This window comes from Larimichthys crocea, chromosome VI (assembly GCF_000972845.2).
Source record: "Larimichthys crocea isolate SSNF chromosome VI, L_crocea_2.0, whole genome shotgun sequence".
NCBI lineage: Eukaryota > Metazoa > Chordata > Actinopteri > Sciaenidae > Larimichthys > Larimichthys crocea.
Window position 1 is genome coordinate 20,667,771 of NC_040016.1, and position 15,573 is coordinate 20,683,343.

The window sequence follows — 15,573 nt, forward strand, 5'->3', positions numbered from 1 at the left end:
GAATATAATTTTGCGCTGACCGAATGCTTGGAGAGGCTTTTCTGTTGCACAGGTTCGAAGCAGGAAGAAGAAGGAAAGGAGAAATGGTTGAACAAACTCTCACACAGATGAAATATTTAATTGGCTTTGGAACTTCTGCAATCAGATTCTCAGCTCCTTTCTTTCTGCTCAAGTGAACTTTTGATTAATTATTCCACTCGGCAAGTGCAAGGTGAAAAGTTCATTCCAGCCATTCGCTTGAATTCCCTGTTTCTCTTGTGACACATTTCCCATATACTGGACCGATGATATACATGGTAAAACAGGACATACTTTACTTGAACAAAGGTAAAACATTACTGACACAGCAGCTTGGTCAGTGGTCCTGGACTTTAAACCAGGATACAGTAGGTTCCCTGCTGGGATCCTCTCAGGGCTCAGCAGTCAAGAAACATTTGACATATATTGAACCTGAACTATTGCAGTTTCCTTAGATTTAGGCACAAAGTCTACTTGGTTAGGTGAAGAAAAGACTGATTTGGGTTACGTAATAACTACACAAGTGGCAGAAATTAGTCAGGAGTCAGAAGTCAAAACTGATTGATCCTTGATATGTGGACTTTCTCTTAAGCTGCACTGGTGCATCCAGAAATGACGCTAGACGGGTACCTACAGCATCACAATAGCATGAAGTATAACGCCACTGTCCACACTACCGTATTTGACAACTTAGCAATGAGAATGGGCTGAAGCTGGACCTGCTTGTATTTCTTTAAACTGTTCAGAATAGTCTTGGGCGCAGCTAAACTCAGGATGTAGTGATGGTGCTCCTGCAAAAACAGTTTTCTGCAAATGAAAAGGTAACGACTGCAAAACCTTGATGAGGTTTGCACCTTGAGTGATGAGCACGTAATGAAAACAGCCAAAACATGCAGATAGTGGAAGAAAGGGAGAACGACGCGTGAAAACTGCGTGGAAGTGTCAGAACTTGTAGTTCTTCGAATGACCACTTGAGGCTGGCGCCAGAAGTGAGTCAGTCTCCATAAGTCCCCATGTTCAAATGTCCAACTTCACAGCAGAAATAAACATGTTTACAGCCTGGTAGAAGATGGTGACGGCCAGTGTCCACGTGTCCTTGTTGTTGAACGTACGGTTGCCATTGACTTGCGCCTTTAGTCAAACAAATTGTGCTTATTCTTCACTGTAAAAGGATGTGAAGTCACAGGGTAACACAAGAGCAGAGACGGGAAACAATTCCTGTATATTTATCATAATTCAGAGATTCGTGACGGCGTGACCGCACCTTTCACACCAATTTCAGAGCGACTCAGCTGCAGACTGTCATACGCCAGCCGCCGTATCGGTGCGCGCCTGCAACCATCGTTCATCATCGTTCAGAACGTCTCACACTAATAATCTGAAACAAATGTTCAAGCTGTGTTTTCCATTTACCTGCCAGATGCATTTTGTTGTTCTTGAGGAAACTGATTATTTCACACCAGCTGATGGGAACTCATCGGATGTGTTTCTTTTTTTTACACCAGTTGACAGCTGGATGTGAACATGTTGTTGTTTGACGCTGGAAATGGCAGAGGAACAAAAAGTGCCGCAGAGAATGAAGAATAAGGGAAACGTGTGGCTTTTTAAATAACACATCATTTAAATCAGTATCACGTGGGTGGCTGTTCTCTTTCTGCGCCTGTCTGTGTGTGTGTGTGTGTGTGTGTGTATAGTCATCATATCAATATTTTATCATTTTGGTTACACACATGTTAATTAGCAGAGATGAAGGGATTCTGCTTGTTTTGGTGTCACACTAATACATGCACGCACACACATTACACAGTGACACACATCTGTACGCACAAACCTCTGCAGCTGCAGCAGTCAAACGTACATACAAACATGACCACATACATCTGTATCACACACACACACACATACATACTAATTACCGATCTGTCCAGAGTAGAAGTGCAGAATGTTTCTATTATGCAAATGTGCAGACATGGAACATGTGTGTATGTTATTATGTTTGTGTGTTTGCGTGAAAGAGACGCGGAGAGGCGTTGTACTGATTTTCAAAACTAGATCAGGGGCATTCAGACACAAACACACACACACACACACACACACACACACACAGTCTCGCCTACCGCTGTGAGCCACTTCTCCCTCTCATCCCCCCGATAGTGGTCTTAAAATTGCAGATCTGATATTGAATATTGATGGCAGATCCCCCACAGCCCCCCTCTGCTGTTTATAACTCCGTTCTAATGAGATCACTTTGATTTTTCTTCGTTTCTAATGAGATCACTGAACAACGAGGGGGCGATAAAGGCTAATTATCTCAGTATTGATTAATTTATAACAGCTATTTTCATATCTGTAAGAAAAATAGTGTTTTTCCAGTTTTCACCCACTGCTGGAGGTTGTTTTTCAAACAGAATACAGAGAGGAGTTTGTTTTTTCTTTTTCTTTTTTTTTCTGTTTCGCAGTTGATGCAAGTCTTGCTTGAAGAGGCATAATAAAAACCATACCATACATTTCTTGCATTTTACATTTTAGGGTATGTACTGTATGTTGTAATACTGTTGACTGTGGGGATGTCTGGCCAGAGGGTCTTGGAAGGTGCAGTAACAGGAGGCAGACTCCAGAGGCCCAAAGTCGAAGTCCAGGGGATTGATTTATTCTTAGTGTTACACCATGTTACACAACTCAAGACAAGATATGATAAAAAAAACCTGAATATTTAAGATTACCGCTTCAAATTTTAGTGGTGCTTCAGAATACATTATGAGACTGTGTGGATTATAGCACCTGTCAGTCAAAGCGTCCACGCTCTTAATCCTGCATAACTTTAAGCCTTAATATAATGTGAACAGGTGAGTTGTATATAAATTCACCCTCAGTACAGTTGTCATGAACGGGGAAATTAGCTACAGAGACCAAAACTGTTTTTTGTACCAGGCTGTAAACATGTTTATTTCTGCTGTGAAGTTGGACATTTGAACATGGGGACTTATGGAGACTGACTCACTTCTGGAGCCAGCCTCAAGTGGACGTTTGAGGAACTGCACTTCCAAGTTCCAAGATACAGAAACGATCTCACAGTGACGATGTTAAGCAGCTTAATCTTAGCTCGCTAGTTAGAATTTGAGAAAGACAAATTAAACTTTGAACTCGTGTCAATTAAATTATCCTTCATGATGTTTTGGATTTCTCAGGAATAAGATCCTTCATTTACACCTGCTTTAGCCAGTATGATCTCACAGTAGTAAAGTACGTCGTACTTTAAGTCCCGAGGCTTTGCTTTAGTTGTGACCCACAAGCGTGTCACAAGTTTTTCTTTTTGTTTTGATGAAGTCCGAAGTGACAAATGTCTCCGGAGACGGCAGCAACAGAGAGCCAGATACAAAAAATTAATAAATAAATAAATAAGCATTAAGTGATTTCATGAATAAAGCAATGACGTTCCCCCATTTCAAATGCTTCAAAACAAATTAAAACGGTTGTGTGTCAAAGCATATGTCTAATTAGGAAAGCACAGTTATGTGTGTGTGTGTGTGTGTGTGTGTGTGTGTGCTCTAGGCTAGCAGAGAAGGCTAATGTGGTGGAAAATGTGTCTCAGCCGGGCCATGAAATAACGATGAGACTCTGGGACTTAATCATGTTGACACATGGAGCTTCCTCTCTCTCTCTCTCTCTCGTATGAAGGCATGCTCTCTCTGCCTCTCGTCCTGTTTGTCTTTCTCACTTTCTTTCTCTTTACTCCTCTGATAAACTGTGACAGTGTCTGTCTTCCACTGGCTCTCTCAGTCCACGCTGATTACTTAATTAGTCTAATGTCGTTAACAATACCAGAGCAGCCCATAAAAGCTTCAAAACTTCAGAAATTCAAACTTTATTGAAGCGATTAAAGACGTGCTTTAAAAACTTTTGCTACGGCGTAAATGCGGCGAATAACAGAGGTTGTAAAGACTTTAATGATATCAGATTCTTTTTATGGCGTTGTATTATGTTCTCGACTCTTGATGCTCGTGGAGTCCGCCACAGACCCACGACGGGGTTGACAGGAAGCACGCGTGCTGGATGAGATGCCTGCATTATGTAACGTGAAAAGGAAAACAAACAAAAAAAGCAGCTGGTGTGTGGTATTTGGAAGACGATGCGTAGTTGTCGAGTTGCCTTTTCAGCTGAAACAATGTGACACAAATAATCCTCTCAGCCCACATTTGCTTTGGCTGCATTTTAAACAGTTTGCTCCGCTGCATCTGACTCCGGTCCTCTGTACGTTTGTCAGTTTGAACAGAACTCTGGGACCTGCGTTATTCAAACCTGCTATTAAACACCTGTTGTCAACATCCGTGACCACAGTTGTCAATCAGCACTGAGATATTACGCAGGTGAGAGGCGGATGTGGGAGTTGTTTATAATGAATCTGTTCTGAAAAAGTGTCTCCGTCACTAAGCAGAAGGCTGTTACCGAGCAGCGGCACCACCTTGTTGAATTGTCCCCTGTGCACCCTGTAAGTGCTTGCTCAGTGAAAATCTGTAAATTTATGCTCTCTCTCTCTCTCTCTCTCTGTTCAGGTGGCTGTACATTCGAGGAGTCATACAGCAGCTGTGGGTACAGCGTTTCTCTAGGAACCAATGGATTTACCTGGGAACAAGTCAACTCCTGGGAAAAACCCACCATGGACCCTGCTCTGCCTACCGGTAGGATGCTACATATGTCTCTCTGTCTCTCTGTTCTACATATTATGTAACCCAGTAAACTTTATTTATGGCACACATTGCTACTCACTACTTATATCAAAGGTGTTGATGGCAATAGTCATTTTAATATCCGATCCCAACTTTAGACTCTTTTAAAAGACTGATGTCTGCGATAGTATCTTTATTTGTGACTAGTTTCATGCCAACAATCATAAAGCATTTACACGTTGCACCTTTTTTCTGTGGCACCATTACGCTCGTCATCTTTTGACCCTTTAGGTCACAAACATTACGTTTTTCTCTGGCGGTAGGACAGAAAGTTTTTTTAAAATACCACAGCAGTCTTTCTGCATTACACAGGAGAAGGTCGCCGTGTTAAATTCTCTTCGTATCTCCGTCTCTGTCCGTCCATCACTGTGGGCAGACTGATATAACTCGGTAGACAGCTCGCGACGTGACCCCGGCTGGGTCTCTCTCACTCGCCTGTCAAACGCCAAATGGCAATCAGATGGCCCGTCTATCTGTCTTAGTCTCTCACACACTTCTGCCCTTTTGCTCCCCCTCTCTTTCTTTGGGTCTGTTGCCGGTTGCTTCAGTTTTCTGAATATTACATAAAAAATCTCTGATATCACCACAGCTAAGTGCTCTGTCTCTCTAACCGTTCATTGAATCAATCTCATTTAGCAGAAAATGAACCTGTAGCCGTGCCCTCTCCCCTCTCACTCTATCGTATATTATCTCTGAGTCGTGTCAATTATTGCTCTCATACATCATCGCCTCTCCCCTCTCCCCTCTTATCCCATCATTGTCTCTGACATGCCAGAAGTGGTGGAGAGAGACATCTGTCAGCCACAGCCTCCACTCACCGGACCGAGATCCTGTACTGATCATCTGATACGATCCAACGAGCACGAGCGCCGTGCCAGTCTGCCTCTCTCTCTCAGCGTATATATATGTCTCGTGTCAGTTATCTGCCTCGTCCATCGTTGCGAGCGCTGGTTGTCAGGGGCAATAGCCATCACGGCCTATAAGACCTTCTCATCATGGACAACTTATCGACTGTACACTGCCCTGACAGCCGCGGATCTGATAAGGCCGGACAAGAACAAATTGTCTGTCAGTGTCTTTGTCTGTCTCTCGCGTTTAGTCATTTCTTTCCCCGCGATGTTAAGTCTGGTTTAAAGTATCAGCACCATGCTGTGTTAATACATTACTGTCAGAAGAGTATTTATATTTTATATTCATATACTGTATATTATATGAGAAAGGACGATGTTTCTGGATTCAGCACATGGACATCTATACAAAACCCCAAATGATATATATCATATCGGACAGCAAAGCATCATTAAATTCAATAAACTCAGTCAATCGCTGCATCTTAAGATACTCTGCAGTGTGTCTTTTCACTGATGAGCCTACAAAAGCTTTTTTGGATCGTCTTAACCTGCAGTCATCTGGTTACATCATAATAACAGCCTTTGATTATGCCTTCTTTCAGCAGACTGCTAGATTAAAGCAGGTTCAGTCAAGGTGCTTTTAGCAGGTGCTGATCAGACTCGTATGTCTGGGGTTTTCAGAAATGTTATATTCATTGACCCAGTTGCCATTGATCTAGCCATTAAGTCATGGAGAAAACAAGGACACCAGAAGGAAAAAAACTGGCATAGAGAGATGATCGCCTTTGATTTATCAGATGATATTTCTCTTTAATGTCTGAAATGGTCGTGGACTCCTGGACTCACTGTGGATCTATAAAGAGGACTGGATACAGCGCTCAGTGACGCATGAAGCCAAAAAAGTTTGATTTCCAGGAACAAAATTACCTGGATCTTCCGCATATTGCCCCTCCACATTCAGGGTCCCCGTAGAGCAGTGGTCCCCAACCTTTTCTGCGCCAGGCCGGTTCTCCTGTCGGACAATATTTTCACGGACCGACCTTCAAGTGTGGGGGGTAAATACAACGAAATAAAATGATGCAACCCGGCATAAAAACAAAATATAAAGTGCATAACAACTACAACTTACCCTTAGCCTTAAATTGTGGAAGCCCTCGACTTGTTTCTCCACAATGAAAAACAGGTACCCATCTAGGAGTATGGGAGACAATGACACTTGAAGTGTGTTCCTTATGTCCAGTCTATTCCGTAATTTAGTTTTGGTCGCTGAAGAAGCTTTTCAAAGATGATTTTTACAAATTTTTTGTGAGCTTTGAGGGCTTAACTGGGGTAACGTATCACGTTTCCGAGAGGAGCGTCTTGACCTGTCTTAACCTGTGTCAAGAGGCACAGACGGATGTAATTGGGAAAGAATCCGGCCATTTTTCAAAATAAAACTATAAAATATATATATGTCTGTGCGGCCTGGTACTAAATAACCCACGGACCGGTACCGGTCTGCGGCCCGGTGGTTGGGGATCGCTGCCGTAGAGCAACTATATTCTGCTGCCCAAGCCGCCTAACGGATCAGATTCTGATGTGATGTTTAAAAAAATGTATTCCTCGTTTTACAGCGGCTTCTTTCACAATGTAAGCTTATGGGGAAACGTCTTTAGGGACCTCTGTGAGTCATGTGAAAGACGCTATTGTTGTTCATTACACAGTTTGTCCACGATGTCGAAGAAGCTTCAAAACCCGACGCTCTTCCTCTGGGATTAGTGTTGCCGCTGAGCACGAAGCTGTGTCGTGAGAAACCGTCCAGTCAAGTAGATGGTCTGACTGTCTGAACTGAAGCTTTGAAACTGAAATCCATAAGAAAAACACTCTGGACCTCCCATGTACGTTTATTCAAAGCTCTCTAACATTTGAAATATTTGCCCCTAAAGCATGTACACATGCATGTAGGGGCAAATAAGCTCATACTTTTGTCTCTTCCCTTCCATTATCGTCACAGTTATCATATAATCCTCTTTTCTCGCCTCACCTCCACAATATTGACGTGGTTGATACGGTTGTCATAGAGCGTAACCCACACTCGACAGCTTGTAGATCTGACAAGATTGGATTGGCACCATCGCTCTTCTCCGTCTCTCTCTCTCTTCACCTCAATTTAGACTCCGTTGTCATATAGTCCATAGTCCTGACAGTTTGTAGATCTCGGGGGTTGAGGCATGATTGAATTGGAATGAGCGCTTTGTTAACTTCTTCATCTCTTCCATTGACGTGGAACGATATAATCTTCACCCTTCACAATTTATAGATGTAACAAGATTAGACGGGCATGAGTATTTTTTATTATTTTTCTTATATACCTCTCATCACTCGCTTATAGACATAATAATCTCAGTCTGTATTCTTGAGAGTTCATAAATTGGATGGCAAAGCTTGTTGTAATGCACACACATCACAAAATAATAACACCCACACATGCAAACTGACCCCAGAGAATATAGAGGAAATGAAATAAGCTGCTCGTTCCTGTAATGTAAATGTTTTTTATCATGTCGATACTTCACATGTTTCCTGTAGTGCAGTCTAAAGGTCACGTATGTGAATACAAAGAGCTGGAAATGGTAAATATGGAATATGTTAAAAGCCTATTACTATCTAGATATTGGTTTTTGATGTGGTTATATACAGTTGCTGAGCTTGACTGGCACACACTCATAAATACACACCTCTGGTATTCAGAGCTCTGGCTAGCATTTTTCAAAATAACAATAAAGAGGAGGAAAAAAAAAAAAAAAATGCCACCGCAGTAAATTTACTTCACTGTTCCGCAAAACCTGCAAATCGTCAAAAGAAAAGATGCTTTTTGGCTTTCGCTACACTCCCTGGTTGGCCCAACACACACACACACACACACACACACACACACATACACACCACAATAGATATAATAATAGATCTCAGACCTCGTATGACCGTTCAAACCCCAGGCTGAGCGAGACAAACTCACATAAGCAGCAAACATCAAACATCTAAGCCAGACGATGTTTTCAGCGCCCATCAACAAGGCAACAATCTGAAATGTGAAAAATGATCAGAGAGCGAGAGAGAGAGAGAAAAGTGGGAAGTAAGAGTGAGGACGGGGGAGAGTGAAGACAGACAGAAAAAATACACAGAGAGAGAAAGTTGGAGGATGATTGAGAGAAAATTATTAATAAACTGAGAAAAATCAGTTTTCTTGAGCATCACAAGAAAGCCTAATCAAAGAAAAGAGTGTGTGTGAACTGATGTGTGTGTATGTACAGGGCTCTACTTGTCACATGTATGCTGTGCGACACACAGAAAACAAAACCCAAACTATATATGGTCAGTTACAGGAAGTTTGGCGTTTCCTTTCATTAGAAACTGTAAAGTGAAAGTGGGATAACGCCTGTGACAGGAGGCACACGAAGACTGAGGGACTATATTGGCAGTAGAATACAAAGAAAAGACTTCAGAGAGCCATGTAAATGGAAAAAAAAGACACAAAAGAGAGTGACAAAGGCAGATGGATACAAAGATAGATGATGGAGACAGAAAGTTTGAAAGAAAAAGGAGGCGAGAACAGAGACAAACTCTCAGACCGACACAAAGGCAGAAAGAGTTTTCCTTAAAGACTTTTTTTGTTACCAGCTTATCCATTCGAAAAAAAAAAGCAATTTCAAGGACGGACAGCTTGGAAATGTGTAACATCTCTTGGGGAGCGTCATTAAATTTAAAGCCATACTAAGTTTCTGTGACCTGTAGGTGGCAGAAAATAACATCCCTAAGATTTCACTAAAGTACGACAAAGAGAACAGACGTACACATCGTTGAAGTTGTTTTCACTGACTAGCTGGCTTGCCTTATTCACTAGATGCCCATTGACTTCAGGTATCTGGATCTTATACAGCACATCAGAGGATCTGAAACGCATTTTAACATGATTCCTGGAAACAGCTTTCCATGGTTTTAAATGGGGGTTGTTGCGAGAAAAAACTGATCTAAGGAGGAATGTTGGAACAGGGACCTGAAGCCAACAGCACCGTACAAGAAGAAGATATACTTTATTAATCATCTCAATGGGGAAATTATTTTTTCACTAAGTTTTTGCATTTTTAACCCCAAACACACATATACAGTACGAGTTCAGGGGGTTCGGTGCCTTGCTCAAGGTAGGTGAGCTGACACCTCTCCAGCTACCAGTCCACTCTCCATATTTTGGGTCCATGCTGGACTTGAACCAGCCACCCTCCGGTTCCCAAGCCAAGTCTCTATGGACTGAGCTACTGCCGCCCCCCATTCACACGCACTGTCCTCAAACACTTTTAATATTATCAAAAATGCTTGACAGCAAGCTATACCGTCACATATAGATTCTTTTTTCGAGTTTTGAGAATTTTTGGAGAAGATGACCACGATCAAACTTCCTGCACCTGCCTCACAGTACAAATAGTCAACAGACAATTTTGGAACTGTGTCACCTGCAATCAGATGTACTGTTTTAATATAAAGTTGGGCTGGTGCAGTAAAGAGAAGCTACCCTTACTTCCCATGTCTCTGAATTAAGAACAAAACAGTGCAGCAGGAGAATTTTTGATGTTGCCAAGCTGATCTAATCGCTCATGGGATTCATTTAGCGGGCAGGTTGAATTGTCCTTGTCCATGTGTATGACAAACAAACAGGATTTTCATAACTCTCTTATTCATATTCTTCAATTGCAACATCATTAAATTGATGGCAGCCATTCTAACTGATGGCAGTCTTATAATTCTAGCTGACGAGAAGCAAACGTGCTTTCTTTGCATTATCGTAGCCAGTTAGTAAAACTGGTGGAGGACATACAGTATTCATGTTGGATTTGTAGAGCTGCTTGTTTGTAGCTTTATTTCTTTTGGTTTAGCCCAGAATCAATAATACATCAATTAACGATGCATGGTGTATCTAGTTTCTTGATAACTGATTTATTATTATTATTATTTAACGCAAAGAGATGGAGAGACAGAAGGACTCAGACGGGAAAGGACAGAGTCTTAATTCTCTCAGTAATCACTGAGGTTCTGGTCATCTCTTGGAAAAACCCGTCAGACTCTTTGCATGTGTGTGTCCGGCCTGTTTACTTTATACGAGCGGTCTACTTTCTCCAGTTTTTCTTCCCTCTGGTTCTCCATCATATATTTATTTGGCTGATATTGTCTTTGTGAATGTTTTATTTCTGTATTATGGTAAGAGGCGGCATTCAGAACCAAGTATAACCCCACCTCTGCAAAACGGCACCAGAATAGCAGCTGTATGCCTCCATGTTATTATTTTTTTGCAGTCGGGGGGATGACATAAACATGTTTATTCGTGGTTTGATCAGTGACAGACAATCTCTGTCTAGCCTTTCCGCAAAATTAGACAGAGTAGATGAAGATTTAATGATCCCTGAAGGGAAATTGGGCTGTTGCAGCTGGTGTGACAAGGAAACCGATAAGAAGAGAATATGAAACGAGTGTTGAAGATAATAAAGAGAGTAATTACTGTAAGATGAGAAGAAAACACAGTCTTAAAAACACCAGATAAAGATGAAAAGCTCTCCACTGACAGCTTCACAATTTATGAGTGTCTGATACCTGATATCAATCACTGTTCGCTTCACACATGGACACACACTGTGTCAAGATCACCCAGACCTCTTTTTGCACAGTGTGACTGCGGTGTGTTACGGCATGCGGTACGTGGACTTTTCAAACCATGTGCACACTGCACAGGTGTTGTTATTCCGGCTGATTAAACCTCTGCTCCAGTTGAACTTACGCAGAGCTTTCCTGATAATTACGTGTCACCAGAACTCATCAGATGAATAACAAACGAACAAAGACGTAAATTGTCCTGCCAGCAGCGAGGTGGAAGGTCAGTCACGCCCACGCAAGTCCTGTGAAGAGGTCTAGTTAGGTAAATGTGAGAACACCCGTGGACCCTGGGTGTGGAAATGTCTTCAAACACACACGTATGGACGATTAGATTGACTCTGATGGGTATGATATGGTCAGTGGCCTCCTTCAGATGCCGTGCTCCTCAAGCATCAACTTGTTGGCAAGTTGGCAATTATGAGTATGCAACCAGAGACGCTTGCCAGAGAGCGAGGTCATCTTTTCTCTCTGTTGGTGATGAAGTCTAATTTCATCCATCCACATGATGTTCACAACATTTCCAAATGAGGTTTGTGTTATGGAAGTTTCTATCCTTAGGTAACACGAGGTCACGTGTGGGCCTTGAGGTCCTCAGCAGTATTAGTTGTTTGGCTTTGGTTGGGAACAGTAGGTGCCAGTCTATCTCAACACTGTGGTGTCCAGGGTCACAGAGACCTGTTGCTGCCTTCATAGACATAATAGATAGCTTGTTGTTGACGGTCCAATCTGCGTAAACAGACATCTGTGTCTCCAGACTAGAACATGCTGACAATAACACCTCCATGGGTAAAGACATTCTCTGTGACTGATTCTGGGCGTGTAGTATTTGTGGTGTTATCTTGGGGTTTAAAGTCGATCCACCAGGATGAGTTGGGCAGAATGTGAGACCGACTCAGGCACTTCTGATGAACTTTGAGAGTGTCTCTAATTCTCCTTGGCCAAGCGTCAATAAATAATACAGCATAAGACATCAGAGGCTCCTGAACACTTTCTGAACTCCTGACCTCACCATTGACCTTCGACTTCAGCAGTTTCTCCACAACAGTTTGGAGATCAGAGGCGCGAACATCATGCCCACCTAGTAGACACTACGTGTCGCATTTCATATCAGGTGTAGATTTGAATGCTTCTTTGTAATTGTCTTTGGTTATAAGCAACTAGTTGGACTTCTAGTTGGACTTTCGAAATAAGGTTTCTTGTATAATATTTCATAGTTTGTGGGTTTTAATGATTGCAGAGCTGTCAGATTTAAGCATAAGATCCACTTGTTAATGATTAGAATAAGTACATAAGTTAGTTACATTGCATAAGTGACATAACTTGCTGGATAACTTAAAAAGAAGCCATGCTTTAGCTTCATCATTTGAAGCCCTGACCTATAGCTTATCTTATTTGATGACTTTAGAGAGATCTGGCTGCTTCCAGAGGGTTGGACCTGCCGGACTGCTCTGATCCTGTAGAACTTCAATGATTTCTTTATTATGGCCGCCGTGGTCAGATGATCAGGACACGATCAGTCTCTGCATCTCTGCCTCCATCTATGGATGTCACAGTCAATCGCCTGAGGGCGTTTCAGTCCTCTCACATATCATCCTCTCTCTCTCTCCGAGCCGTTTTACGCTTTTCTGTTTGCGAGTGTGTGAATTTCAGATCAGGCAGTCTTTATTGAGTCTTTTCTCCCGAGTTTTACTTTCCTCTGTCACTTTTTTTCTTGTGCACAAAATCCCCACCACACCTTCTCCTTCAGCATTTTGCAGGCCTGTGAAGGGCCTGACAGCCAAATGAAATATATACTGTGTTTTTCTCCTCCTAGAGGTTTTTAGGTGGTTTTTGAAGCTAGAGCGAAAGCTAGCCAGAGATGCAGTTAACTATCCCAGAGGTGTGTGTGTGTGTGTGTGTGTGTCTGTGTGTGTGTGTGTGTGTGTGTGTGTGTGTGTTTGTGGGAGCTCTGTCACTTGCAGCATTGATGTTTGCACTGACTGACAATACAGGACCCAAACCATGTTGAAGAAAGCCTCACAGCTCAGCCTGTCTTCACTTTTTCTTCATGTCTCTCTCTCTCTCTCTCTCTCTCCCTCTCTCTCCCTTCACACACTCCAGACTTTCATTCCTCCTGAGGCGTCTTTGTCCTAAATTCGCCTCTCAGTTTCCATCGATGTTATTTTTTTTGATTTGACAGCTTGACAGTAAAACATGTTTGAACTGCAGTGAACGTCTTACGTTGTATTTTGACATCTTTCTCCTGTGTGTGTGCGTGTGTGTGTGTGTGTGTGTGTGCTTGTGTGTGTGTGTGTGTGAGCGTCTGCTCGTCAGCGCTGCCTCTTATTTTCCCTTCGAGAGGCTGAAAACAAATCAGCACTAATCAGAGAGCGCCTCACCATTCAGCTGTGACACATATTTAACACACACATATATACACTTTGTAACCAACTCAAACATACAGTACACACACACACTCTCTCTCTTTCTCACACACACACACACACACGCAATCATGCCTAGTTTGAAGCTGCCATCAGTAATAGACTTCTGAATTATAGCATGTCACAGCCGGATAGCATTAATCGTGTGTGTGTGTGTGTGTGTGAAGTGGCTGCTGATGGGGACAGAGGTTAAATATCCCGTCCTCTTTTTTTGGTCGCTGGTGGTGATTCGAGGGCCCTTGTCGAGGCCGACTTGATTGCATTTGTGATTTGTGGGCGGGCGGGGAAGCGGCGAGGGTTGAGTTGAAGAGATGACAAATGGTGCAAAGCGATAATAACGTCTGACAGGGTGACAGACAGCCGCTGTGTAAATACCTACATGCAGTGTTAACGGAGAGAAAAGCTGCGGCTGCTTCAGGGCTTCTTGGATTCGAGTGTAAAGAAGAAGCTGCTCTGCTGTTCCGCTGACAGACAGACACGAGCGGCCGTCTTTGAGAAGACTCCAACATGTTATCCGCAGAATGCAGAATAGAGTTTGTTTACGGCGGGAAAAGCTTTCTGATTTAATTTGCAGTCGGCTGGAAAGGGATCAAGTCTGTTAAGGCAAAAGATGAATGAATTAAAAGTTCTATATTATCTTGAAGCGAATGTGTTTTCGTGCAGCGGGCGAAAACAAACGCTGCAAGCTAAACCTGGGTGTGCCAAGCGGTCCGAGTCATGACGAGCCCGATATTTAAATGCTTTATTAAGAAAGCAGCAGCCCTAAGCAAAGTAAGTTTAACACGAATAATGAAATATCAATGCGAGTGTTGTCTGTGGTCTGCATCCGGTGCTTCTTTGTTCATGTGGAGAAAGGGTGAGTTAGGATGAGAGAAAGAAAACAAGCTTTTTATTTGACAGAGACAACTTAAGAGTGACAGGAATGTGGGGAGAGAGAGAGGGGGGATGACATGTGGGAAGGAGCCACAGGTCGGATTCGAACCCTGGGCTGCCACGGCAAGGACTGAGCCTTCGCACCAACTGAGCTAAACCACCCCAAGGTGGAGGAACTTTAACATTATGTTGATAAAGATTGAGTCTGAATTCATATTTGAAGTCATATGGCACAAAAATATGTTGTCCGCACCCAAAGCGAGCCTTACATTTGAATTCAGACGTCATGAGTGGCTGTTGCAATGTTGCAGATGATTCGGCTGTTTCATTGGCAGCATTTTTTTTTATTTGTTTACCATATAATAATGAAGAATAAAGTACAATCCAGAATCATGTTTAGAAAATATGTCAGGGTTGCAAATATTTGGACAGCAGTGTTGATCCACTCACAACTTAGAAGTATGGAAGCCCTGAGAGGAAATTTTTTTAAATTAAAACAGAACTTCTTTTAGGATAAGCGAGGGTGATTTTGAACCGTGGCTCCTTTCTGAACATGGTTCTGAGAAACATGGAGCTGTCAGTCTCCTTCAGAATTGAGCCGTTCGAGCAGAGTTATACATCCAGGGAGCGAGTGTGAGATGAAGATAGATGGATTACCGGCGTGGTAAAGTCCCTTTGTACCTTCGACTAGAGCAGATAGAGCTGTCAGTGACAGACGCAGCAGGAGATAAGAGGAACGGGATGAAGGGAGAGGAAAAGGATGGCAGGATGAGTGGGGGGACGAAGGAGGGGGGGATGAATGGATAGTTACATACAGCAGAGGAAGAAGGTATGCCATGGTAATGGGATTATTTGACACCAGTCAGGAATATCACGGGAATATTTTGAGGAATTTTTAAGAGATGCTTTCCAAAACAAAGAAATCAGACATTTTTCAGTATGTTTTTAACCTCTCGTATTTTTGGAAAATATGGTTTAAAGGTCCAGTATGTAGGATTA

At 42.5% G+C, this 15,573-nt stretch overlaps 1 protein-coding gene across 13 annotated transcripts in view; it reads left to right on the plus strand.

Moving 5' to 3' along the window:
- Window positions 1–15,573, plus strand: part of ptprt (protein tyrosine phosphatase receptor type T) — a 345,472-nt gene that overhangs the window by 47,211 nt on the left and 282,688 nt on the right. For all 13 annotated transcript variants that reach the window (XM_027279178.1, XM_027279180.1, XM_027279182.1 and 10 more), the window contains exon 2: window positions 4,572–4,697. In XM_027279178.1, coding sequence (XP_027134979.1) covers window positions 4,572–4,697 — 126 coding nt within the window. The remainder of the gene's footprint in view (window positions 1–4,571; window positions 4,698–15,573) is intronic.